The sequence below is a fragment of the Diplotaxodon limnothrissa genome, linkage group LG20 (genome assembly GCF_057381915.1).
Source record: "Diplotaxodon limnothrissa isolate DT_005_m linkage group LG20, D_limnothrissa_male_GT1.1, whole genome shotgun sequence".
Classification (NCBI taxonomy): domain Eukaryota; kingdom Metazoa; phylum Chordata; class Actinopteri; order Cichliformes; family Cichlidae; genus Diplotaxodon; species Diplotaxodon limnothrissa.
The window spans coordinates 37,549,356-37,577,327 of NC_140615.1; the positions used below are offsets into that span (position 1 = coordinate 37,549,356).

Genomic DNA, 27,972 nt, shown 5'->3' on the forward strand with positions numbered 1-27,972 from the left:
TCATGTGTGTGTTTATGTGCAAACTTCAGGCGCACATAAACATAATTAACCTTAATCCAGGAGGAGCACAGCCCTGATGGAGCAACAAGTTGCTGCTTCCGAGAAGCTTCTGTAAGTTCTTTACACTCATTCAAAAACTACACACACAGCTGAAGAAAATACAAGACAAGCAAAGAGCTAGTTGTCTAGACAAGACTGTCAGGGAGTTCTGGAGGTTTCTTCCTGTTAAAAGGGAGTTTTTCCTTCCCACTCTCGCCAAAGCCTTTGCTCACAGAGGGTCGTCTGATTGTTAGCTTTTCTCTTTTTCTCTTGATTACCCCTTTAAAGTCTGAACCATGAAATAACTGACAGAAAAATCTAATTTATTTAAAATAGAGGTTTAGTTTTGTTTGAAATCTATTCTGCAATTTATTAAGATTTTTCTGAGAGAAAAATTCCCACCAATGATGTAGAAGTCTCAAAAGCTCAAATACGAAACATTAGATGTTCAGGGGTTAATGTAGGCTCTTTACCCTACAATGTAAAGCACTGTAGGGTAAAGCTGGTGGCTTTGAGGTCGTCTTCACCTGTTCTCCTTCTTCAGGCCCAAGTCCTACAGGAGCAACTCTCCAGAAGAGATTCGACTGTTAGCCATCGCAGAAAACTTCCAGCGTCAGTACTCGCACTTGTGTCCTGACCGCAAACAGCTGCTGCTCTGTCCTGTAAACGAATGTGGAGTAAAGGTAGGTTTATCTCACTCAACCTTTTTGTCTCTGAAGAACAGATCCCATCGGACCTTCACATCTGCAAACACCCTAAATACTTTCTGCATCGCCGTCTGTCTCTTCTCATATTCAGAAGTTTGTGTCGACGTCTCTTCGTCCAACGCCGACCATCCACTGTGAACTGTTCGACTGGCAGGGCTGTGCCTCTTTTGTGGCCGACTTCCTGTCGTTGGTCCCTCTGGATCCGCCCGTGGAGCTGGTCAGAGAAATGTTTGAGTTTTAGGAGCAAACCAAATATTTTTTGTATTCTGTGGTTGAGAGTTAAAGCACATGTTAGAGAGGACTTCTTTTATTCTGCTGTTTCTGATTTGTGAAACCGTAATTTTCATCATTCAGATAATTATTGCATATAATGTAATTCTAATATGACAGGCTGCTTGTGTTTAGCTGCACATTAACTGCGCGTCATCCTGTCATGTCTGTATGCAGACACCTCACATGACCAGCAACTGATGATGTCACACTCAGAGAAACGTGTTTCTGAGAAGCTGAAACTGGAGCTGGACTTGGTTCTGTTTGTACTCTAACAGAGATCATTTAGCAGACAGATCGGTGCAGCATCTGCAGGGATGAGGAGTGTTTAGGTGAAGGGAGAGTTCAGCCCGAAGGCAAAGAAAGTTCATCTACACCCAGCAGCCTCTCACCTGCTCAGCTCCATGTCAGACAAACACATGGTCAAGACTTCCTCGGTCCTTGTAGATGAGACCAGAGGAGAAAGTTCAGACTGCTTTAAGCTGATAGAAAAGAAACAGCAACTCAGATTTGGAGTACAGTGACCCAGCCTGTGCTAACAGCCACTGCTCCTGTGCAGCATCTGGACCTCTTCACCTGACTGTCATGCCTCTGAGAGACTCAAGTGCAGATTTTAGAGAATCAGGATGTTTTCCACAGCTTCACTTGTCAGACGCTCTTCTTTCTTTTATATACAGTCATTGTTCTGAACATGTTTCAGCTTTTCAAGATGGTGGATGACAAAAGAAACAAGGCTGCAGAACATAATCACATTCACATCAATAAATGCACACATGCGTGCACCTTCTCTCAGTGTGTGTCTGATTGTGCGTGTCTCCCATTGCAGCCGAAGGTCCTTTCCTCTCCCACCTCGGTGCTGCAGAGTCAGAGAGCCACGTGTTTTGAGTATGCCACTCTGCTGTGCAGCCTGCTGCTCGGCGAAGACTACGATGCCTACTGCGTCAGCGGCTACGCCGTCAAAGAGATGTGTCTGCTCGATCAGAGCATGCAGCAGTGCCCCCTGCTGGACCCCGAGGTCAAGGTAAGTGCGTGCAGCGTGCACATGTGGTCGACAATCAGATTGTTGACTGCCAGATGTGAAAGTGACTTCTTGGTTGTGTGTTTGCGTGCAGGCTGTGCAGGATGTGACCCCAGAACAGAAGGACCAGGATGATAAATACTCAGTGAAGCTGCAGCTGCAGCTCAAGAGTCGTTTTCTGGCCGAGCAAGAGAAGAAGAAGCAGGAGGCTGAAGCTGCGCTGCTTGTAAAACAAAAACAACAAGAGGTAAAGTGATCTTTTCTCTACAAGAGCGACTGCATCTATGCTGCAATAAAGGCTCTCATGAGATATGACATTTATAGGCTAAGAGTCACATGCACAGGATCTATGTAAGAACGTCTGTTTACAAGACGAGGTGGTGTTTACCCTGCAACAGCAGCTCATCCTGGGTGCCTTTAACATAAGCTTGTCTGTCTTTTACTTTCTGTTAATTAAAATTAAGTGTAAGATCATATAAAAGCATTTACATAATTTAATTTGACTTTTAAACTGTAGCTATTTTTCCTCCTTTGCGTTTTTCATGTTCATCGATGTATCTCATGTGTTTTCTGTTGGATTTTTGTGAGACTGGTTTGAAGTGTTATACAAATTCACTGAATATTCTGACTGAAGATCAGTAATGATGGTGTATGTTGTGTCATCACTATGAATTCTCTGTGCGAGCAGGAGAAAGATCGGCAGCTGGCCGACCCGCTGCGAGGCCTGCGGGTGCACTGCTGGGTGCTCGTGCTGTCGGGCTGTCGGGACGTCCAGGAGAACGTCTTCATCGACCCTCTGACCGGGATCAGCTACCCCACCAACAGTGACAACTTCCTGGGCATCGAGAGTGTGTGGAACAACCTCAACTACTTTGTGAACATGCAGGACTGCAGTAACGGCTGTGCTGTGAGTCCATGTGCACGGTTAGAGTCAAAATAGCAGAGGCAGAACGGAGCAGGTTTGATGAAATATTCTGCGTGTGTAGGACATGATGTTTGACCTGGATGATTTGAAAACGTGGGAGCCAGTCTTGTTTGGAGCATCAAGCAAAAAGCAACTGATTCAAGAAGTCCTGAAGAGAAAAGAGGCTAAAGTGATGGGCAAAGGGAACCTGGTGCAGGTACCGAATGCATGTGTGTTTCTCTGGGTGTCAGAAAGCAAAAACCTTAGCTGATTGAAATTTGTATGTTCTCCTCAGCAGGCCTGGAGCTCTTCTAGCTTTCATACATATAAGCCCTAATGTCCTGAAAGGAAAATCAGAAATCAAGAAAATCTCTGGCTCTTTGGGGACAAGGTGCATTAAAATGTGCTTCCAGGCTGTGATACACAAATAGCAGCAACAAGCATGGAGCAGGGGTCAGCTGTATTTCAGTATATTTGATCCACAGTTATTATCATCAAAAAATACCACATATACCACCCAGAAGAAGTCAAAATACTGCTGTAGAAGCTGTAAATAGATTCATGATGTTACGTCTCCTGGCTAGCCTACGGGCTAAGAGGGACTCACATAAAGTCCCTCCTAATTTAAAGCTCTGGTTCAGACTGACATTTATAATATAACAAACTTTTATTTTCTAAATCCCTAATAGAAAAAAAAGGAACTTACCTAACTCCAAAGAAAATCAAATATACAAAGATAATCTACCTAACGAGCACATAAACGTGAGAAAACGAGGGATCACAAAACAAAAGGAGCCCACAGAGACAATCACAGCAGCGTGAGCCCGCAGAACCCAGTGAGTCGGCACGCAGCCAAAATCGCTCCACAGACCGCTCTGATGACTGATCACCCAATCAGGACAGAGGAGGTGGAGCCTAATGCCTCATTTGGGATTTAACAATAAATACAACAATATAATGTTAATTTCTTTACACATAATCTTTGATATTTAATTTATATTTACTTTTAAAGAGGCATTGCCTTCTTATGTGTAAAATTAGAATGATTGACCTTTTTCAAACATCCAGAAAAAAGTTGTATTCTGTCTGTAACGAGAAAATACAGTTAATTACAGATCAAATACTGATTGGTTGGTCAGATATGAACCTAACAGAGTTACACCACATTAACATATTAGCTTTATTTTTTTATTAATGTTTTAACTCTGATGTAATTCATTTCAGTTTGTATTTAAAAACATTGTAAATTAAAAAAAACTTTACTGTAAGATCACATCATCGTGTGGATTATTAAAGGACCCAAGATGCAGGCAGCTCAGATGCAAGTGAGTTTATTCATCAGACGGTGATACAAACAGACACGGTGAGGGTGAGAATGGAAACTAAACAAAACCTAAACTGGGAAAACTAACAGAAACAGAGATGCAGGGAAATACACAGAATGACAGACGGAGATAACGCAGACGAACCAGCAACTAACAGACGCCAACACGAGGCTAAAATACACAGAGGATAACGAGGGAATGAGGAGGAGGGCACAGCTGGGAGTAATCAGACATGACGGGACAGGGGAAACGTAAAGTGAACACACTGACATCAGACACACACCTTCAAAGTAAAACAGGAAGCACACACACGCAAAGACACAGACTCAGAGACGTGGGCTTAACACACTGACTACACTAGACACAAAACAGAGGGCGCACAGAATAAACACTGGGAAACCAAAACACACGCACTCATAATTCATTATAAAATCAAAAGTGAAAGTACAAAAACGAAAACACTGGGTCACCGACCCGGACCGAGACAATCGTGCATTTTTACTTCATTAAAGGAAATTTAAAGGAAATATTTGACCTCTCTGTCTGAATGACAAATGAAAGGATGAGGCTCTTAAACAGTTAGTACACACTTACTTCCTGCTATCAACAACTCTGTTAACAACAGTTCTTCTTTCAACATTAGTAATTTAAACACTTAAACGAAAATAGACTCAGAGTGAAACGCTGGTGTCCTGTGCTGCAAAAGTTATGCTGATATTTTCAGCTCTGTGTTGTCATTTCACTTCTTTTAATTTATTTTTTAGTACATTTCTATTCGTTTCCTGAGACGAACTGATTCAGGTCATTTTGTGAATTAAAATTTAGATTCCAGCTCCAGCAAATGAAACACGATTTTACTGTGAATACAATAAATGTAAATTGAACTTTCTTTGTCTCGAAGGAGGGCGGGCCCAAAGTTTTGGAGATGCCGAGATCCTGGGTCAGCTACATTGCCATCTCAGCAGAAGGTAGGCTCTGTTTGTACGAACATTACCTTGTACATTGTTCACCAGTTTTACTTCAGCTTTAGGAGTTCAAGATTTAACCTCTAGAACCCAAACAGACGTCACCTGATGCTGTCAAACCTGCACAAATACTGCCTCTTCTTTATTATTCAGCCCTGAAGAACCGCTGGCCAGGAGGAAAGAAGGTGATCCGCTACAAACAAGCCCAGCTGGAGAGGTTTGCCACGTCCAAAAGGTTATACGGCGTTGTCACACGACTGATCAAATACAAAGACCGAGGCTGTGAGTGCCAGAGAAACACGCTTTTCTGTCTTCATGTAGACGTGAATGTGCTTTTCTTTACAAGGAAAAAAGGGGAATTCATGAGTTTCTGGAAAATCTTTCTCAATCGATTTGGTGCAGTTCTCCAGCAGGAACGTCTCCCAGCAGCGCTCCTCATGCACTCCTCAGACGTTCTCAGATTTCTGAGATTTTCTCAGTGTACTAATCTTTTTAAAGTTGGTTTGTAAAATATGTAGTTTTTGATATTTTTAATAAATTAGACAACTTCTTTTATATTTTTAGTTCGTTAGTGAGATGATTTATGGTTGTGTTGTTTGTAATGAGTAACCTGTGAGTGTGCGTTGAAGGCACTGAGGTCGCCACGGTGAAGGAGTGGTATCAAGGCAGGAGCGACTTCCTGGAGGAGAAGGAGGTGGACAATATCAATAAGATCACCACAGAGCGCTTCAGACATGGAAGAAAACGTCACCTGCTGTGTAAGCTGGCTTTCTGCAGCCGTCCTCAGAGGCGCTGTGTAGTAACATTTTTCATGTTAGGTCTTAATACAGTGCAGCCGAAGGCACCTAAAATACATCTGACAAACACCAGCAGCTGTTTTATTCTAGAAATCATCAGTTTAAGAAAGTTTGACTCAGCTAACATTACAGCTCGGCTCAGGCTGAACATCCTAGGTAACACGATGGCGTCATAATCTGTGATATAGATAAGAGCCGGTGGGCCCTTTTTAGCTGCTCAGCGTCTGATTGTGGAGTTTGCAGACAAACAGACAAAGAGAGACTTCATGTGTTATACCATCAGTCTAAGTCGGGGGTATTACTCATTCCAGAATGACTTGTCGTTAGCCAATGAGCATGCAGTTTGATGGTCATACCCTCCCCCAAAACAGAAACAGCAGTGTTCATCACGAGCTCTCAGTACGGGACTTCGTAGTCCAGTGGGCAATGTTATGATGGCGATGTCTGTCTTTTACACAGTCTATGACTGAGTTTTGGCGTCAGCTGCAAGCTCCCAAGCAGCTCAGACATGCAACTGAACGTTGTCACTTGCTCCATGTGTGAGCCTTCAGCAGCTTTGGAGTGAGCAGGAAAATAGTGACTCATTCTAAATGATAATGTCAGAGAAGTGATGAACGAGTGAGCTGAGAGTAGGTGTGTTTCTTTTTCGTTCAGTTTTGAGGGTCAAATCACTTACTGTGGGCACTGAGGTTGAAATGCACTTCAGCGGTGCTCGCGTTGACGACCTGGTGCGGAGGGTGCTGTCGCCGAAAGAATTAATCGAGCTCTTCGAAGGCCGGAGCGACTTCCTCCATTACCGGCACGTCTACTTCAAAAAACATATCCAGCTGCTCAGCGAGAACTCACACATGGAGGAAGTGCCCATACTGGTAAATGACAGGAAACAAACACGCAGATCACTTCGTAAATCTTCGTAAAGATTGCTTTGTTTTTAAAAGCCACAGGATGCTTATGTGGATGTGTTTGGTTTGTTTTGTTTATTGCTCATCCAGAAAGTGGTAGAGCGTTTCCATAGAAACGGCTCCAAACCAGCCAATGAAGACGTGGCTGAGCGAGTGTTCCTGATACCAGAGAAACTGATTGAGTTGAACTACCACTTAACGGAGGACCGATTGATCCCTTCAAAGATCAGCTTCATCAAGCCACTGGGCTCAGAAAAAAGGAACGCACAGGAAATCTCTCTTGACATGATCTCCACCTTCCAGGTACACGTCGCAAATGCATGACAATACATACAGCAGATATCACAGTTACATTTTTTCAGTCTAAAAGCTTCTAATCTGCCTCTGGGTTCATGCACTCCACTGATACTTAAGGTGGATCTATCTGCGAAGCCGTTTACAGCCGTAACCCTGCATAAGATGCTGGTGGAACTGATGGAGGTTGAAGAGAAGGTGACTCATCATGTTATGTGGTCGGTGAAAGAGGTAACCACACCCTGGATTAAAAGAGTAGTCCCCACAACGCCTTCATTCTTAAAGTTTTCCCAGGGTAATGAGGAAAAGTACCTGTAAGTTCAGTTAAAGATGTTCTGTATTGATGTGTGAACAGATGAGAGACGTTGTGACCCTCCGTGAAAAGGAGACTAAAGAAATGAAGCTGTGGAGCCGAGCAGCTGCCCTCGTCCACAGCAGGAAACAGAAAAAGGTGAGACACCAGCTGTTTCTTTCTCTGCTGCTCACATTCCCCGACTTTTGTTGCCCCCCTTCCACATTTTTGAGATGTGTTGCTGCCATCAAATTCAAAGCAAGATGTCCCAGTGAAATGCATTTGTATTTTATTTGGATTTCACACAACATTCGACCTCCTTCACAATAGGGGATATCTAACAGCTGTTTTTACAATCTTCGACTACTTTAAGAAAGTTAAACATTTGACTCACTGAAAATTTAGTAGATTATATATCAAATAAAGACTTTTACAAATATTTACACACAGAAATGTTGTTTAAAAGAAGACCAGGTCCCTCGAGATTCCAGATGATTCACATCTGTTAGTTTGATTTTTTCTTAAGTACAAGTAACACAATCAGTTTACATCCAGATTGTGCTCAGGCTTGAATCTGGATAAACGTTCATGGCTAAGAACTTCCTGGTATACTTTTTTTTAATGTGTAATAGACAATGATCTGTTGAACAAGATTGTGTGACTGGCTTTCAGAACTTCAGTGTGTAATGTGTAAATGTTCACATATATACAGATCTCTGTACTAGTGATGTGAATTCCAGCTCCTTCGGCTCCCAACCGACTCTTCAGGTTGTTTTGCTGCTTTAATTTATTTATTAGCAACAACAATATACAATTATGCACAAAAGGAATTACTAAAGTTTAAAAAAATGTGGTTTTATTTATATATGTTTATAAATAAATGCAGTGGCCCCAAGAGACAAACTCCAAAACACATTGCCAGCGTTAACTGAACTTCCAAAACAGAGCTGCCTAGATCAAATTCAATTACATAACTGAAAGCAATATGCATTGTTTGTGTATTTATACACACATATTCAAATGATTAAAAATGTTCATTTACCTGTTACTACCACACACCAAATCCAGTCGTTGGTACTTCCTGGCTTGTGTAGCCACTAGGTAACAAAAGCTCAACGCTGCGCCCGAGCGTCCTGGAGCACTGCTGTTGTGTTTTCAAATTTGTACGTATTTTGGAGTTTGTACGGGCCATCGTGAATATACTTTTATTTATTTACTCCACATAAAATGTAATAAATAAGCTATATAATGCAAAAAACAACTATTCACATTTAAACTTTTAACTATTTAAATTTTCAGGTTTTTCCTTTTAAACAAATTTAAAGTGAAACAACACAAAATACTGCAAACCACAACACAATAACATATAAATTACAACATGAAAACAAAAAGAAGATGCACGTCCTCTGTCACAGCGGTCCTCAACCTTTTTTGTGCCACGGACAGTTTAATGTAAGACAATATTTTCATGGAGCCTTTAAGGTGTCGCGGATAAATACACCAAAATAAAATGAAACTGCAGCTTTACCTAATGTCAGCGCTACTGTTACTCATTTTATATTAGGATTTAAAAATCTAGCTGGTGTTGGCCTGGGGAGTAACCTTCAGTAATAGTAATAAATCACATACCAATACTACATTCAATACATTACAAAATACATTTTGGGGCATGTATTCTGTAATCTGTAGTGGAATACATTTTAAAACAAACTTCCCATCCAATTCTATTTATAAAGCACTTTAAAATACGCAGCACAGGACCAAAGTACAGAAAATAAGTTAAAAACAATAGAATAAATAAAAAATAAATAAAACACATAATACATAAAAATTAAAACAGCCCTATATTAAAAAAAGAACACAAGATAAAACAGCATAGGCCTTCCCAACACTGGTGGTGAGTCACATGGCAGGGTCAGATGTGGCCCTGCAACAAGGGAGAAGCTGAAAGCAGATTCTTCATTGTCATTCAGTACAGAGAAGGTCCGGAGAGAAGCACAACAGTCTCCACCTATCTAGACCTCCACCTAACACAGTGGAGGCTCTGTCATGGCATGGAGCTGCTTTTTTGCCAGTGGTGTTTGAGATCTTTTAGAGCGGTGGCCCCCAGGCTGTGGAATGCTCTCCCGCCATCATTACCTTGATTGGATTTATTCTTTTAAAAAGCAGCTTAAGACTCGTTTATTAACATTGGCTTTTTTGTATTTCTGTGAAGCACTTTGTGGTTTTTATGCTGTGAAGAGAGCTATATATTACTATAGATTGGCAACAGTTTTATTTTTTAGCATCGCAATCAACCCAAACATGCTGCCAGTGCAGGAACAACATAGGTGGGGAGGAAATCACCCAGTGGGTCACTATCAGTAGTGGACTGGCCTCACCAGAGCCTGGATCTCATCGTTACTGAAGCAGTGTGAGATGGTCTCCCAGAGAAAAGGACCAAAGGCAGAAACGTGGAGTCTGGGGACGGACTTGTTTTCTGAGTCTGCCTCAAGTGGCCATTAGAGGAACTGCAGCTTTTGATACTCAGGCGGTTTCATTTTTCAGCTCTGGAGTTTGATGATGGATGAGGCCCGCTGTCTATCTGTGGAACCTCTTTAATATCAAAACAGCATTTTAAAAAATTAAACATGTCTTTTAATTTGGAGTAATATTGTCTAAATCTCTTGCTGCTGTTATAGGTTTTGATCTTCTTTGTTATTTTTTTTTATCTCAGGTGTTTGTTGCAGTTTATTTTCTTTTTTTTAAATGATTCTTGTTGCATCAATCCTTTTGACTATTTGTGCTTTTTTTCAGGAAAATGGTGAACTTAAAAACATTTTGCAGAAGTATCTGTCTGAGGAGATCGACAAAGACCAAGATGTGAAGAAGGAAGGCCTGAATCCATATTTTGACATCGAAACAGAGGAGAAAATCAAAATCATTCAAGAACAATACATGAAGGTACCAGTGAAGCCTCACACAGTGACTCTGGGTGACCAGTCTTGTTTGCTGCACAGGTGGGCCTGTATAGTAAAATGGTAAATGGCCTGTATTTGTATAGCGCTTTACTAGTCCCTAAGGACCCCAAAGCGCTTTACATATCCAGTCATCCACCCATTCACACACACATTCACACACTGGTGATGGTAAGCTACATTGTAGCCACAGCCACCCTGGGGCGCACTGACAGAGGCGAGGCTGCCGGACACTGGCGCCACCGGGCCCTCTGACCACCACCAGTAGGCAACGGGTGAAGTGTCTTGCCCAAGGACACAAACACCGGGACTGTCCAAACAAACTGGCAACCTTCTGATTACAAGGCGAACTCCCAACTCTTGAGCCACGATCGATGGTTCTGTTGTCTGGCTTCATAGAAGTCATTTTTATTTTTGGATGTTTGATAAGTAAATTCGGGTAAATACACTTTGCAGAAACTTGTTACAATCCGTCCAGGTTCTTGTCCTTTGGTGGACGGTAAAACCTTCTCGATGGGTGCCAGAATTCTTTCCTTTGATAAAACCCTGGACAACGTCTCATCTCAGACTAAAACAGTCATTTGATGTACATCAGTGTTTTCTTTTAGTTAGATTTGTAAGTACATACTGTCCATTGATGTAACAGGATCCAGAATCTGGGGTAAAAATGTGCCAAACTGAACATGTGACCCGGCATGCTGCTTTAACAGAAGATAAAGGCTATAACAGCTTGTTTTAGGCAGATAAACTAAGAGCTGTGCAAGATAAACAAGGACTGTTTGGACTGTGAGTCACACAAAGCTCTTCTAGTAAAGTACAACAATAATATGTGGCTGGAAGTCAGAATGGTGACAACAGAAGCAGCGAGGGTTCAAACAAACTGACATGGTTGTTAAAAATGTGTGTTCAGGACATAGCAGAGGTGGAGAAGACGCAGGAGGGGTTAAAGATGAAATTGGACGAACTGAGAAAACATCGGGAGCGGGACCAGCAGCAGCACTGCAACGAGATAAGAAGCCAAGTTAAAGCCGCCCTGCAGCAGCTGCACATGTACCCACACCCACCTCAGCCCAATTTTCCAAGACACACCCAAAGATTCACGTTTAAAAACACAAACTTATTGTGTGTGTGTGTGCGTGCGTGCGTGTGTGTGTGTGTGTGTGTGTGTGTGTGTGTGTGTGTGTGTGTGTGTGTGTGTGTGTGTGTGTGTGTTCAGGGATATGCGGAGCGGAGAGGAGACACACAAGGATGTTCAGGAGGATCTCTGCCAGGAACTGAAGCTCTCCTCTCTGACGGACAGCTGAGCCGCACACACCTGTCGCCTTTTTGTTTTAACAGTAAAAACAAATATTGGTGTTTATTCGTTACACAACCAAATGATACAACTACACACGTGTCTGCTTTTGTTTGCTTTGTTTTTCTTCATCTTTTTATTTTTGACATTTAGATTTTTCAGGCCGTGTGTAAGACTTCATACAGGAGGGTCCTCTGTACACGACTGCCTCTAGATCTGATATTTATGGTTGTTGCTACGAAATCAATCAACAAATAAATACAAATCATAAGGTTTCTGGGGTCCTGCGATTTCATGATTCAGGTGAAGCAAATATAATCAGGGAAGCAAAATGGAATACGTGTGTGTGAAAGAGAGGGAGACAGATGGAAACATTCAAGGAGTCAAGAAAGTGAATGTGGATGAGTTTAAATACTTGGGGTGGAGCGGGTGGAGATGAGTGTCAGGAGGGATTTGTGACAGAAGGAGAGCAGCAAGAGTGAAAGTTAAAGACCTGCTGTGATGTTTGGTTTGGAGACGCTGTGTCACCAGCTGTCGTCGCTCCCGATTCTTGGATTCTGACCCGGCGGAAACACGACTCGAGACGGGCGTCTCAGTTCAAGAACTTCCTTATTTACCCATGTATAAGAGGAGATGTTCACAGCGTGAAGCCTCCCGCAGATCTGAAGGGCAGGCCCTCGATCTGTCACATGTATACTTTTTCAAAGTTCCTTGTTCAGAGCCTACTTTTCCTGTTATGTAGTACTCTGTGTTCCTGTACCCTTCATACACAGTTTTTATCAAAACATCTCCTTATCTTTTCCTTTTATGGTCTCACACATCAGTTCATCTCTCCTTCTCTGCATGTCCTCATTTTCTATGCACGTGGGTGGCTGCATGTGGGGTCTCTGGATGCGCTAAGCTCTCTAGCTAGTTCAGCTTTTTTTATCTATACTTATCAAGATGTGTTAGTGGCAGTTAGTGCTGCCCTTTGCAGCCAGACTCTAATGCTGCTTCTACACTCTTTCCTATAATGCTGTTTTTTATTTGTAACTACTTGCTCCTGCAGTTGCACAGAGGCCTGCTAGCAGTATAATACTATATACAGTTCCACAGGTGGCACAAAGATGTTGAGATCCTCGGTGTGAGTGAGCAGTACATCAGAGGGACAGCTCACCGTCAGGAGGCGAGGCTGAGGGTTACATTCAACCAGAATTTCATTCCAAAAAACACAAATACACACAAATAGTTACAAACTATGGCTGAAAATAAAGGGAAAAATAAATAAAAAATACATACATATTGGACAAAGGATGTTAAAGATGAAGCCGATTGACAGGAGGAAGAGGAAGGCCTCAGAGGAGATTCATGGACGTGGTGAAGGAGGACTGCAGAGGTTCTAAAGGGAACAGCTGAAAGAAGAAGGCTGAGAGAACCAGCATCCCTGTGCCGTGTCAGTTAGAAACGACGGATCTTTAAGATAAATAAACGTCACTGTTCCTTCAGTGCAGCAGTTTACAAATAAAAGTCCGATTGCACTGTGAGAATGTATTTCACAGGTTTAAAGAAAATAAGAACTTTAAAGACCCAAATCAGTTTTTCTTCTTTTTAACAGTAAATGTCAACAGGAGTGTAAATATGTGTAACATATAAGGTGGTACACAAAATTAAATTCAGCAGCAGCTCACACACATGACGCACAGATGGATGTAGAGGCGAGGAGCGTGGAGGAGCTGTGGTATTTGGAGCAGGGACTCTTTCAGAGACGTGAGTTCCTGCTTTCCAGTGAAGAAGAAGAGAGGCAGCAGCAAACCATCAGAGCCTCATCATGAAAGTGCGTCACTCCTCTCTGACCTGTGAGTACACTCACCTCTTTGTTCTGTCATGAATGTAAAAATTGCAGCACTGAAAATGGGCACAAACCTTCAGCTACATGGTGGATTTGATTAAAGTCAGACATTCATGATGCTGCCGAACTTTCAGAGTCAGAGTCTGACTTGTTTGGCCTCAACCTTCTCCTGGATTAATAAAAAAATTAGTGCTTGTGTTTTTTGTTTTTTAAGTTGTCCACAAAAAATAAACCTTCAGTTTGAATTACAACTCAGCACTGCAGCCTTTACAGAAAAACTTTGTAAGCAGATGCTAAAAACACTCTGTCGTAACTTCTCTGTTACTTTCAGATCGAACGGTGATCCTGACGGGTCCCCAGGACGTTCGCGCCCTCCGAGGTACCAGCGTCCTCCTGGACTGTTGTTTCGCTGTAGATCCTCGGCTGAGCAGTTACCAGGTGGTCTGGAGGCAAGGCGACCGGAAACTATCAGAGTCTAGTGTCGATAAAAAGTAAACAAAAGCACACACTCGCTGTTTCTGTCCATTCTCAGAACATTCTGAACATATTGCTGTGTAAATACTCGGCTCAGATTCTGTCAAAACTGACTGCACAGAGCTTCACATCCAAAAGTGAGACAAGTGAGACAGAGCGAGCCACAAACAAGCAGCAACTGAAGGCAGCTGCAGGAAAGTGAAGGACAGCATCTCCAGAGAGGAAGCAGCATTTAGTGTGGTTCAAACGTCAGATTATTTTCATCCAAGTATTCAGCTAAATCCTTCAAAATCTGTTAGTTTGTGCAATTACTTTTAGCCTCAGTAGTCACGCTTAGAGAAATTGCTGATTTTTTGTTTCCGGGCACTTTCAGGTGTCACCAACAGTCACTGTTGTGAAACGGCACAGCTCTGCCGATGCTTCGTTTTTATAATCACAATCCCTGAGAAACTCTGCCTCTCAAAGAAGCTCTTATTTGTACCGAGCCATGTTACCGACCTGCTGGCAATTAACCCAATGAGATGCAACATGTTCCTCCCACTTTCGCTCTTTCGTCTGTTCTAACATCTCCGTGTTGTTGCCATCAAAGTCAACATCAACATTTCTGGATTTGGGTTGTACACGTGTGCTTCTCCGTCTGTGTGTAGGTACATGATCTTTGACAACGGTACGCTCAGAGTAACGGACGTCCAATTACACGACACCGCTGAATATTCCTGTGAGGTCATCACGGATGTGGACAAGGTTACCGCCCAGGCCTCCATCACCGTCATCGGTGTGTGTGTTTCTGCATATTTTGTAAAGGGGTGGACCCTCAGCACCAGCCAGAGTCTAATATTGTTTTTAATGACTCACCTTCTATTGTCTCACTGGCTGATAACCACCTGCACCATCGGGCTGTTGGTTCTGATAGTCTTCATCCTCACATGGTGCAAGCACAGCAAATACAGAGGTTATGTTTCCAGCATATTCACAATGTGTCACAGACACAAAAATTATTTTCAAATGTTCACATTAGTTACATATGTTCAATTAAAAAAAAGAGCTGCAATGAAATACAGTTTATTAATTCAGCAGATTTCAGCAGGAGGTAGCATCCACATCCCACAGTATACAAAAAAGAAACACTGGAACAGTTTTCAATGCTTTTTACACAACGACTCAACAGTCGCTATTTATTCAACTGGATGACGTTTAAAGGTTTCACAGCATAACTGTTACCCCTGCTTTACTGTTGTCCTCCAGCCTCACGTGCACTTTGAATGATTGTTCCCTCTAACAGAGGAACATCCTTTGTTTGTTCCACAGGTTTGAGGACCAGAGGAAACTCAGAGGGCACAAACATGGAGGTGACTTTCTTTCTCTTTGGTTCCTCTCACTGTTGACAGACTGCTACTGTAACAAAGAAATAAAGCAGTCACAGTGTGATGGTTCAGTTTGTAGACTGTTCCAGAAATTACAGTCCAAGAAGGTGAATTCAAACAGGTAGGTGACAAAAATGGCCGCCCAGACGGAGACTCCAACAACAAACAGAGACACTGTTGTCTGAGAGGTTCAACGAGGCAACGTGGAAATATTTACCAGCACAAATGATTTAACCAAGTCAGAGTCTCTTCTTTTTATGTGAAGAAGACAGTTTGTCTCTGTTTCAGGACGTCCACTACGAGAACTGTACTCCAGGTTCTACACGTGAAGACTCGACCTACCAGAGCCTCGATCCAGCCGGCAGGGACCAGGACCAGACCTACTCTACACTCACACACCACACATGAGACTCTCTGGATTCACACCTGGGTTTGTTTCAGTGCCTCAGGTTTAAAGTTTGAACACAAACCCTGAAAACTGTAAATATTGACTCACTTCTGAGTCAGCTTCAAGTGGCTGTTAGAGGAACTGCAGCTGCTGGAACGTCTGCAGGAGGAACCAGCCCCACCAGCCCCCATCATCCTACACGAGTGCCCCGTGGACACTGTGAAGTCTTTCTGCTGCAGCGTGTCATCCATTTGGCTGAGAAGGTGTCTGCAGTCTTCCTTCTCTCCAACACCTCGACACCTCCAGGACCCTGAGACTGACACGAAAAATGTCTTCTGACCCCTCCCACCCTGGACAGAAACAGTCGCTCCCCTCAGTATCATGAAACTGCCAATATTATGTACATGTTATTAAAAACAACAAAACACATTACCTCCCCAGATCAGTCTGTTTTTTGTACACTAAGAAAAATAATTAAATGTTATAGATTTCATATTTTACTCAACCCTAAACAGAGACAACCGTCGCTTTGGATTCTTCTATTTTATTTGAGTGTTTTAAGTGAATCCATTGCATTAAATGTTCATTTGGAATCACTTGATGGATCTGCATCAGACTAATCAGCTGGTTAGCCACACAGAGCTAACAGCAAACCATATACAGTGGGGCAAAAAAGTATTTAGTCAGCCACCGATTGTGCAAGTTCCCCCACCTAAAATGATGACAGAGGTCAGTAATTTGCACCAGAGGTACACTTCAACTGTGAGAGACAGAATGTGAAAAAAAAATCCATGAATCCACATGGTAGGATTTGTAAAGAATTTATTGGTAAATCAGGGTGGAAAATAAGTATTTGGTCAATAACAAAAATACAACTCAATACTTTGTAACATAACCTTTGTTGGCAATAACAGAGGTCAAACGTTTACTATAGGTCTTTACCAGGTTTGCACACACAGTAGCTGGTATTTTGGCCCATTCCTCCATGCAGATCTTCTCGAGAGCAGTGATGTTTTGGGGCTGTCGCCGAGCAACACGGACTTTCAACTCCCGCCACAGATTTTCTATGGGGTTGAGGTCTGGAGACTGGCTAGGCCACTCCAGGACTTTCAAATGCTTCTTACGGAGCCACTCCTTTGTTGCCCGGGCGGTGTGTTTTGGATCATTGTCATGTTGGAAGACCCAGCCTCGTTTCATCTTCAAAGTTCTCACTGATGGAAGGAGGTTTTGGCTCAAAATCTCACGATACATGGCCCCATTCATTCTGTCCTTAACACGGATCAGTCGTCCTGTCCCCTTGGCAGAAAAACAGCCCCATAGCATGATGTTTCCACCCCCATGCTTCACAGTAGGTATGGTGTTCTTGGGATGCAACTCAGTATTCTTCTTCCTCCAAACACGACGAGTTGAGTTTATACCAAAAAGTTCTACTTTGGTTTCATCTGACCACATGACATTCTCCCAATCCTCTGCTGTATCATCCATGTGCTCTCTGGCAAACTTCAGACGGGCCTGGACATGCACTGGCTTCAGCAGCGGAACACGTCTGGCACTGCGGGATTTGATTCCCTGCCGTTGTAGTGTGTTACTGATGGTGACCTTTGTTACTTTGGTCCCAGCTCTCTGCAGGTCATTCACCAGGTCCCCCCGTGTGGTTCTGGGATCTTTGCTCACCGTTCTCATGATCATTTTGACCCCACGGGATGAGATCTTGCGTGGAGCCCCAGATCGAGGGAGATTATCAGTGGTCTTGTATGTCTTCCATTTTCTGATGATTGCTCCCACAGTTGATTTTTTCACACCAAGCTGCTTGCCTATTGTAGATTCACTCTTCCCAGTCTGGTGCAGGTCTACAATGCTTTTCCTGGTGTCCTTCGAGAGCTCTTTGGTCTTGGCCATGGCGGAGTTTGGAGTCTGACTGTTTGAGGCTGTGGACAGGTGTCTTTTATACAGATGATGAGTTCAAACAGGTGCCATTCATACAGGTAACGAGTGGGGGACAGAAAAGCGTCTTACAGAAGACGTTACAGGTCTGTGAGAGCCAGAGATTTTCCATGTTTGAGGTGACCAAATACTTATTTTCCACCCTGATTTACGAATAAATTCTTTACAAATCCTACCATGTGGATTCATGGATTTTTTTTTCACATTCTGTCTCTCACAGTTGAAGTGTACCTCTGGTGCAAATTACTGACCTCTGTCATCATTTTAAGTGGGGGAACTTGCACAATCGGTGGCTGACTAAATACTTTTTTGCCCCACTGTAAAACCTTAGCATACGCAGCAGCTACAAGGATGGTGTTCTTATTCTATTATTATTACAGTGGTTGAAACATAATAAGTCTGCCTTCACTTTGTAATCCACATCAGTCCTGCTGCAAATCCCACATTTCCACAGCGTTCCTGTGACTTTTGGTGTTCTTTAGGTCAGCACTATGTTGGTGTTTGTATTGAATCAGATTATTTGTATGGAACAGACTTTGGTGTCACACCAGTTTGTACTACAGGATGGAGTAGGGAGCTGATGTGGGGTCCAGTCTGTGAAAGAACAGCTGTTCCAGTTACCCTAACTTACAACAACAACACAAGCAGTGGATGTGATGAGCACGTTACCTACTGAACTGTAAACGGAGGAATTTCTGATCATCTGTGGATCATTTTTGTTAACTGCTTATTCAGCTGAGGGTCACAGGGGTGGAGTCTGTCCCAGCTGTCACAGGGAGAGAGGCGGGTCCACCTGCACAGGTCGCAAGTCAGAAAGGACAGAAACCACACTCTCTCATATACACACCTATATGTTTTGGGCACAACCTGACAACCGTCTCATTGGACCGTGGGAGAGCACATGAATGTCACAGAAAGACCCCAGCTGACCAAGACCCTTGAACCTGGAGACTTTAATCTGGGCAGCAGTGCCTGACATCACCTCACCGCCCCGACGTCAGGCTCTAATCTTGTGTTTGTGTTTTACTCCAGGGCAGCTGCCGTGACACCGTCACCTGGAGGAGTTTTAGTTTAGAACTCCTGTTATCAGATACATGGATATAAAGTCTTTACTTTTTATGTGTCTTTATGCAATACACGTGGATTCTGTCAACTCAGTATTAATATTCAAGTCAAGCCAGCTTCATTTGAACAGCACATTTTAAAAATAATTACTCCATTACTAAAATAATCAATAGCTGCAGCCCTACAGCTGTCCCCACCTGAGGAACTGGCGCGGGTGCAGGCCGGGCCCCGGTCGCGCTCACCCCGGGAACAGGGATGGGTGAAGGAGCAGGTTCAGGAGAAGCCCCAGGAACTGGAGGATAGACTGTGCTGGGGTGAAGCTGCAGAACAGGAGGGCCAATCTGAGCCATACTTGGGAGTGATAACTGCTATTAACAGCCATTGGATAGAGTGATAACCATGGTGGGTCTAGTCAGTATAATCAGCAGTAAATGAGTGTGTGGGTGAAGAAATGCTGCACACAGTGCTGTTTGATTCAAGAACCCAAAGCAAAACTCAAAAAGTGTCTCAGGGAGGGGAACCAGCCAGATGTTGTCAGTGTCACTGGTGGAAATCCAGCTGCACTAACCCTCCAGTACATGAGACCTGCCACACAAACAGGCCTACAGAAAGACAGGGTGGAGTGATTCAGCACACAGTACACAGGCGGCTGCTGGCTGCAGACAGGCTCATTACATACAGAGACGTTCTCTTCACACTGATGCAAATAAAAGAAATTATATGACAGATTTTACAGATGTATTTAGCAGTCAGTCAGCACTTTGAGGTTTTTGATTCCATAATAGTTGTTGTGAAATCAGAGTAAGAACAGTGGGCTGGACCTGTCTGGGAACTTTGTCTCACACTGAGAAAGAGCTCCATCGTCATACATTAGTCTGAAGGTAACAATGTTGAGAAATGCGAGAGCTTGTAGAATATTTCGAATGAGTTTGATTTGTTCCTTCATCCTGTTGATTTATAAAATTCATAACATGTGTGCTTAAACAACATTAAACTGTAGGTCTCCTGTCATGATCAGTTCAGTTATAATCATACTGAAATACCATTGAAACGTTTTTTTACCATGAAACATGAACCTGGGACAGTTGCCTACAAACACCAAGCAGGTAGTTCTCTGATTACATCAAACAGAAAACAGGCCGATAAACAGATAAACAGATAAACCCTCAGCCTTACACTGGAATTCAGTGTCGCGAAATCAGTTTTACCCCGGTTCTTTTTATTCCTCGAGCATCCAGAGATGGCACCGGACTCAGTAGTCATTTTCACAAAATCTTTATTCATCTTTATTCATCTTCATTTATCTTTACTCTTCTTCATTTAAGCATGCACTTCTAGAAGGGAAGATGAGGCCGGTGTCCCTCTGCAAAAATCTTCATCCCTTTGTTAGTTCCACCCAGCTTTATAGAAACAACCCCATCATAAAAACCCCCTACGGTGTGCTGCAAACTCTGTCTGTGTCTATGTGAGTGCTCATGAGTGAGTGTGTGCGCATACCTGTGTGTATGTGTGTGCACATGAGTGACTGTGCGTGTGGATGTGTGTGCGTGACAGTTAAAACACTGTGGGTGTAGGTGACTCCCTAGAGGTCATAAAACCCCTCTCCCTTCTAGACCACAGTTACAAGTATCATAAATGTTGCAACCCCCACCCTAAAGCTTCCTCTGGGGAATTTCCACTCAGTGGGGGAGAAGCCTCCTACAATCTAAGTTCACAACAGAGTGAGGCCTTTATTACTCTACACACAGTGTCTCTACAATAGTTCTATATTCTACAATAACACATTTCTAAACTCTAGATCAGCTAAATATTCTACATCAGCAGCACTTCAAATGTTTCCAAACACATAAGTTGCTCTCTCTCAGTCTCCGGTAGGTCACAAATATCAGATTACAGCTGATTTATTTATTTAATTTGTTTAATATTAAACTTTACTCTGTCAAAAGATTTTTTTGGGGGTCTCAGGAGGATCAGTTGGCTGAGTGTGACAATAACATTCCTGCATTCCTGGAACTGGAATATTGAGCTAACTGGAATAATGTTGGGATGTCTCATGACTCGTGCGTCACCTTGTGGTTCAAAGTGGTATTACATGAGGCTGCCATGTAATACCACTTTGAACCACAAGGTGATTGAAATGTTTGATATAATATCAGAACTGTTGTTCTTTCATATTCTGTTCATAGATGTATTTAAATGTTCAAAGATTTGAAACTCATGTTAAACAAACTGTGAGAAGAAAGAAAGTCTGACTCTTTTCTAACATTTGACCCAAACTGTTTTTCTAAATGATCCCAAACTAAAGTTCATTATCTTCAGATACAGAAAGAGAAATGATTTCATGATGAATGATGATCATTGTTGGAGGTTTTGGTCACTGTGCTGAATTTAACAGAGTCAAGTGTCATCATTGTATTTCCACTTTGCACATAATACTATAAATATAAGGAGGAAGCCTGAGGCCCTGCAGCAGACTCACAGACGGATGCAGAGGGGAGGAGTGTAGAGGTGCTGTGGTGTTTGGAGGAGGGACTCCTTCAGTTAGAGAAGTGAGGCGTCACAAGTTCCTGGTTTCCAGTGAAGAAGAAGAGAGGCAGCAGTGAACCATCAGAGCCTCATCATGAAAGTCCGTCACACTCTGATCTGCTGCTTCTTCCTTTGTGAGTACATTCACTTGTTCTTTCTGTCACTCTCCTTCTTCAACATGTTTCTGTTGTTAAACATGATGATCAGAGTCAGCTATGAGTCACTTTCATGGACGCTTCTTCCATTCAAACTGCTTTTATTCATGATTTCATGGATGTGTTTGTGGCCAGTATGGACAGAAGAAACCATCACAGTGAGACATTCATGGACATGTTGCTGCTCACTTTGGCTTTAGGATTCGTCCTTTCAAAGATGGTTTCTTACAAGTGTTTGTTACGTCCTCAAAATAACCTGTAACATCAAAGTACAAACTCCACCTGATACTTTCAGTTATTATTTGAAAATACAAACTTGTTGATCAAGTCAATGAATTTTTCTTTGAAAGACAAAAACACATTTTGTTGCTTTTACTGTTACATGTTCATGTTTCTTCACTGTGACTATTCACAGTTCACTCCCACAGTGCATATAGATTTGACAAAATGACATCACTTCCTGCAGACAAATATAAACCTGTGAGTGAAATCTGTCAGCATCTTCAAACCCAGAGTTGTGTGAAAAGTTATTTGCTAATTCTTCCTGTTTGTCCTGTTGGAGCTGAACAGAAATACGACTGCACAGAGTTTAAATGCTGGAATGAACTGAAATCATTCACATAAAGTAACTGACTCACATCAGCTGCTGAGTTTGGCTTCAGAGCTTTGAAATAGAGTCATAAATTACTCAATAACATGTCGTTAATTGCAAGTATTTGTTACTTCCTCAAAAAAAAAACGAAGTGTCTTGCCCAAGGACACAACGACTGAGACTGTCCAAGCCGGGGCTCGAACCAGCAACCTTCAGGTTACAAGGTGAACTCCCAACTCCTGAGCCACGATCACCCTCAGTAAAACAAAGTTACAACAAATAAAAACTTCATCACTGGTTTTGTTGTTGCTTCATGAACTTTGACACCAGCAGTACATTTAAACTAAATGATGACATCACTTCCTGTGGATGAAACACATGAAAAACTTGCATGTTGAGCTGTTGCTTCAATCTCTCAACATATAATTACTACAAGTACCACACAGAGGAGTTATGAGTCATTTACATGTTTTGTTCATCTTCATCTTTTATTGTCATTTTATTCATGCATAGGAAACATGTTCAGATATATTTTGAGTCGTGTCAACTGGAAGAAGATTTTCCACCACTTTAGACAATAAAATGTATTTGACATGAATCATTGTTGTTATTCAGACTTTAGTCTCAGTGTGTCTGTGTGTGAATGTTGTGATCAGACTGCAGCTTCTTACAGGAAGTACAAACAGTAACTATTGATGGTTCATGTTTCCAACAGCTCTGCAGGATGGAAACCCTGAAGTCACCGATGCTCAGTTTCTTCACTATGGAGTCATTGGAGGAGATTTGAAAGCTGGATTCTCCTTTAATTCTGCAGGAACATGGAAGATGTTCTGCAGAGAAGAATGTGAAGGAGAAAACATTCTCATTAATACAACTGATGTCAGAGCTCAAACAGGCAGATACAGCATTGAATATGAAATAGAATTAATTTATGTTTTATCTGTGAGCATCTCAAAGCTGACTGAGTCTGACTCTGGACAGTACAGCTGTGGTTTGGGTGGATCTTCATCATCAGCTTCATTCACACCGTTTGCGATCGTTGTTGCTGAAGGTGAGTTTCTGTTTCAGCTGTGGAAATGTTTAGTTTCTGTTCCTGAAGCAAAGTTTGAGTTTCACTGACAGCTGCTGACGGTTTAAAGAAGCTGAAGTTTGTTCTTCTGTAAACTGTTGGTTACATTTGGACTCCTCTAAGTAACCGATGAACTGCAGCTGGGACACGAGTGTGTGTGAATATTAGTGAGTGTGTCAGCTGATAATGATGTGAATGAAATGTTGATGTCAGAAACAGACGCTGATGAATGAAAGAAGATTTTCTGATGTAACTTTGATTTTCTTTGATGAGTTTTTGCTTCTGTGTCGTCGGTTTGATCTTTCCAAGAGTTCCCCTCACAGCAAAATGGATTCTTCCTCAATGAATGTGTGAAAATCACATTCACAACACAAACGTCCATCCAGACTTTAAATGTACTTAAAACCATGAAGGGTTCACAGTTTAGAGTCTATACTTGTCATAAAAGCTGGTTTTTCATGAATCCAATCAGTCTGATGATGAAGCCGTTTAAATCTCACTTAGTTCAACAGTTCCTCTGTCAGACTGGTTGAACTGGGCAGCTCCCAGTGTAACTGTGGATCAAACTGCAGTTATTGTGATCAGACTGCATCATCTTCAGCACAGATAGTAACTATTGATCGTTTGTCTCTTTAACAGCACTGCTGGATGGAAACGATGATCAGCTGAAACACTTTGATAAAGAAACTGGAAGCTCTCTCACAGTCGGATGTTCCTTTAAACAACCTGGAAACAGAGCGTTCTTCTGCAGAGGAGAGTGTGTAGGAGAAAACATTCTTGTTCTTACACTTGATAACAGAGCTCAGAGAGGCAGATACAACATTGAATATGCTTCAGGAGTTCTGTATGTGAGCATCACACAGCTGACCAAGTCTGACTCAGGACGGTACAGCTGTATACTGAGTGGATCTTCCAGCATTTCATCCAGAGACTTTGAGGTCACTGTCACAGACGGTGAGTTTTTACTGACATTAATCAAATGTTGTCAGAGTGGAGCTGTTCAGCTGTTCCTTATTTCCTGTCATATATCTGCTGTTCCAGTGGTGGATGTTCATGTTGAACACGAGCAAAGTTTCTAATAATGAGCTCAGTGTCTGTACAGTGATCCCTGTGAGCCAACAGCTCAGGCTGCTCTCAGCACTCAGTTTATCTCAACATAGAAACAGAATTATTTAGAAACAAGATTATTTAGAAGTGTGAACTTTGTAAAGTTACTGTGATGGAGAGCAGGAATCAGAGTGTGGAGCTGGAAATGAACAGGTGACCATTAATGTCCCTAAATGTCTTTATTGTTTCCAAGAACCTGATATTTCAACATACATTCATATTTTATTTCATTGTTAAACTATTTTAGTGCATTTTTTTAATCTAACACTAAATTTTCCAAACTGTTTTTTTCTCAGTCAGTGGATCCATTTAAGGCTCGTTTGATTTCTCAGCTGATTTTTGAATCTTTGTGTTTTTCTTCTTCACAGCTCCAAACATTTATAAGTCAAACTTTCCTCTCTGCTCTTGTTCAGCAGCTGGACCATCAGCCACAACTACAGGAAGCTGCACACCTTCATTAACTTTGACTGGAAGCACTGAGCAGCCTGAAAGAGCAGCATCTGCAGGTACATCCATCTATGAGTCTGAGAGTAGAAACATTGACAGATTCTTTATAACCTGAGTGAAAACTGGTTTAATTATTATCATAATTACTCCTTAATGTGTCCTGTTATATGCTTTTCATTTAGTTTGACAAGTGACATTAGCAAACAATCTGAAGTGAATATGTTCTTTAGAAGCTGTAAAATGCTAAAATAACACAACCTCTATTTCATATTATTTCAGTCTGTAGGTGATGAGTTCTTACTGTACAGCTCTATATACTGTACGCATGTCTTCAGCTTGTTGTTCTTCTCAATCAGCTGCAGATGTGCTGCTGGTTGTGGGTCTGACTCTGGCTCTCATCATCATCCTCTCATCACTGACTGTTCTAATAATCTGCATCAAGAGGAAGAGCAGCAGAGGTAAGACAACAGAGACACAGAAACACACAGAACGTCTCGTTTCTAACCAAAAACTCTTTTTTCACTTCACTTGAAGTCTGTTCAAACAGCTGCAGTCAAACATCAAAATATTTCATCCTGCTTGTCCACTTTGGGCTCTAAGAGGAGAGTGGAGTGACTTGTAGAGATGATGTTAAACACTGGAAGTAACTGAATCCTAAACTGTGTCACACATGAACTCTGGACACTGTCAGCAGGATCAGATCCAGATGTTCTCTGCTTCAGACGTGTGAAGTAAAAACAGGAAAAATATATGAAAACTGTAAAATAGTATAATTATTGTGGATCACTTCTTCAGTACACAGGAGGAGACTCGAGCAAATGTGAGTCTTTGATTCTGAAGGCAAAGTCTAAAATGAAGCCTAATAAAGTCCAACTAAGCAGGATGAAAGAACGGGAGGGGCAGCAGTGATCTTCAGCCTCACGTGCACTTTGAATGATTGGTCCCTCTAACAGAGGAACATCCTTTGTTTGTTCCACAGGTTTGAGGACCAGAGGAAACTCAGAGGGCACAAACATGGAGGTGACTTTCTTTCTCTTTGGTTCCTCTCACTGTTGACAGACTGCTACTGTAACAAAGAAATAAAGCAGTCACAGTGTGATGGTTCAGTTTGTAGACTGTTCCAGAAATTACAGTCCAAGAAGGTGAATTCAAACAGGTAGGTGACAAAAATGGCCGCCCAGACGGAGACTCCAACAACAAACAGAGACACTGTTGTCTGAGAGGTTCAACGAGGCAACGTGGAAATATTTACCAGCACAAATGATTTAACCAAGTCAGAGTCTCTTCTTTTTATGTGAAGAAGACAGTTTGTCTCTGTTTCAGGACGTCCACTACGAGAACTTTACTCCAGGTTCTACACGTGAAGACTCGACCTACCAGAGCCTCGATCCAGCCGGCAGGGACCAGGACCAGACCTACTCTACACTCACACATCACACATGAGACTCTCTGGATTCACACCTGGGTTTGTTTTTGTACTTGAAGACTTCAGTCTTTTTACAGACCCTGGAAATTCACAGCAACTACACCCATAAATGTGCACATTTTAAGCCTTAATACAACTTAATAGGTTAAGTTTTAAAAATAAACAACTCCCTGAATGTTTGTTATAAAGGAGGAAATTGCAGATAGAAAGACAAAAACGTCTTGGTCTCTGTCTGTCACCCTTGTAAAACGTGTTTATTTCCGGTGTAAAGTTGGACATCAAGTCTATGGTTGACTCACTGGAGCCTCAAGTGAACATTAGTGAACTGCATTTTTTTTTATCATTTTAATTTGCAACAAGACTAATGAGAACATGCCAGATCAGCTCATTTTTGCATGCTTGTCACTTCCATTTACTTCAGTGCTCACTCCACTGTGCTCCCATGTATTCATCGGCTGTTTCTTATGCTCTGCTTAGCTGTGGTTTTGATCTACTCTGCAGGTTATGTCCAAGTTACTGTCCTAACTTGCAGGTTTTATCTCAGGTTCATTGCTAGTGCATGTTTCTGTGTGTGAAAAGTGCATTTAAATGGCCTGCATTTGTATAGCGCTTTTCTAGTCCATAGGACCCCAAAGCGCTTTACACTACATTCAGTCATTCACCCATGCACACACACATTCACACACTGGCGATAGCAAGCTTTAGTCCCAGAAGTTCACAGTCTGATATGATTTTCAATAAGATTTTTGCTGCTGTTTACTTTGCCCTGTCGTTGACACAGTAATACTTATGATATGCAATTAAACAACTTCAGGCTTAGCTCGGTTTTCTTTATGAATGCCATTAAGTGTTATTGAACATATCTTATTTTCTTTTGTAATTAATTGATTTCTTTTAATAAACAGGCAGAACTTGTAACTGAAGCCACGTCTCTTCTTCTCCAAACCTCACTGTGTGCTGGTTAATGGCCGTGATGTGCAAAGCGAGGCTTCATGAAACACGAAACACGCCACGCATGTGTGCTGGAATTATATTCAGGCTTCGAGACGATCTGAAAACATCTCCACAGTGACACCTGCTGGACAATTTTACTATCGCCACATCTTGGAGATGCTGTTTATGAGATACTCGCAGCAGAAGCGTCAGTGAGACTTAAAATGAAAGAAAAAAACGCATGTCGTGAAAATCGTTAAGAAGTAGGTCACCTGTATTCATGTGTTTTTCTAACATTTCTTTTACAATATAAATAAATTCTTTATGGGAGTTACAGGGAGCATGACGTCACTCAATCCTGCAAATAACATTTTCTGTTGAAAGAAGAAAAAATAAAATTAGAGCACAGACGGAGTCAGAGTCGAACATTTCTGTCTGTTTTATTTCTCCTTGAAAGCAGAAAGGAGGTTTTTTACTGAGATACTTTAATGAGTTTACAGAGCGCCGACGTCTCTTTCTCTGTGGATTCCCGTGTTTAAGTAATTAGATAATATCGGTCTCCATTAACCACAAAGAAAATAATAAAGAGAGAGAGGGCCTTGTTTTCTGTTACACATGCGCGTGTCATAAATACAAAAACATTAATTCAGTAATTACAAATGACTCTGGCTCATTAAAAAAAATGTGAATCCTGACGCCTCGCAGTGCCCGGAAGCAGCAGGTACACCGAGAAGGGTACACCACCTGTCGGAACTGGGGCACCAAAGCCTAGTTTATTCGTGGTCATGTGATCTCTGTGTTCGGTGCAGTATTTTGAAACATCGCGTCGGAGGCTCGACACAGCGAAGAAACGCTTTTCAAGCGTCCCATCCCTGCCAGAAACTCGGCCC

The 27,972-nt window shown here is 42.1% G+C and overlaps 2 protein-coding genes across 3 annotated transcripts; both read left to right on the forward strand.

Moving 5' to 3' along the window:
• Positions 1-76: 76 nt before the first annotated feature.
• Positions 77-11,774, forward strand: drc7 (dynein regulatory complex subunit 7). The gene is made up of 17 exons (XM_085345372.1): positions 77-111; positions 584-722; positions 838-963; positions 1,843-2,037; positions 2,129-2,281; positions 2,723-2,941; positions 3,021-3,155; positions 5,165-5,231; positions 5,382-5,510; positions 5,858-5,986; positions 6,680-6,894; positions 7,018-7,230; positions 7,342-7,452; positions 7,577-7,672; positions 10,310-10,456; positions 11,381-11,520; positions 11,687-11,774. The coding sequence occupies exons 1-17, from the start codon at positions 77-79 to the stop codon at positions 11,772-11,774; spliced, it is 2,337 nt and encodes a 778-aa protein (XP_085201498.1).
• Positions 11,775-21,447: 9,673 nt separating this feature from the next.
• LOC146611440 (uncharacterized) lies at positions 21,448-26,166 on the forward strand. 2 transcript variants are annotated; one of them, XM_085345273.1, is made up of 7 exons: positions 21,448-21,487; positions 22,816-23,151; positions 23,809-24,123; positions 24,645-24,782; positions 25,080-25,181; positions 25,703-25,743; positions 26,047-26,166. In XM_085345273.1, the coding sequence occupies exons 1-7, from the start codon at positions 21,448-21,450 to the stop codon at positions 26,164-26,166; spliced, it is 1,092 nt and encodes a 363-aa protein (XP_085201399.1). The 2 variants fall into 2 exon arrangements, with proteins under 2 accessions (XP_085201399.1, XP_085201400.1); XM_085345274.1 differs by lacking the exon at positions 24,645-24,782 and having other exon boundaries at positions 25,032-25,181.
• Positions 26,167-27,972: the final 1,806 nt, after the last annotated feature.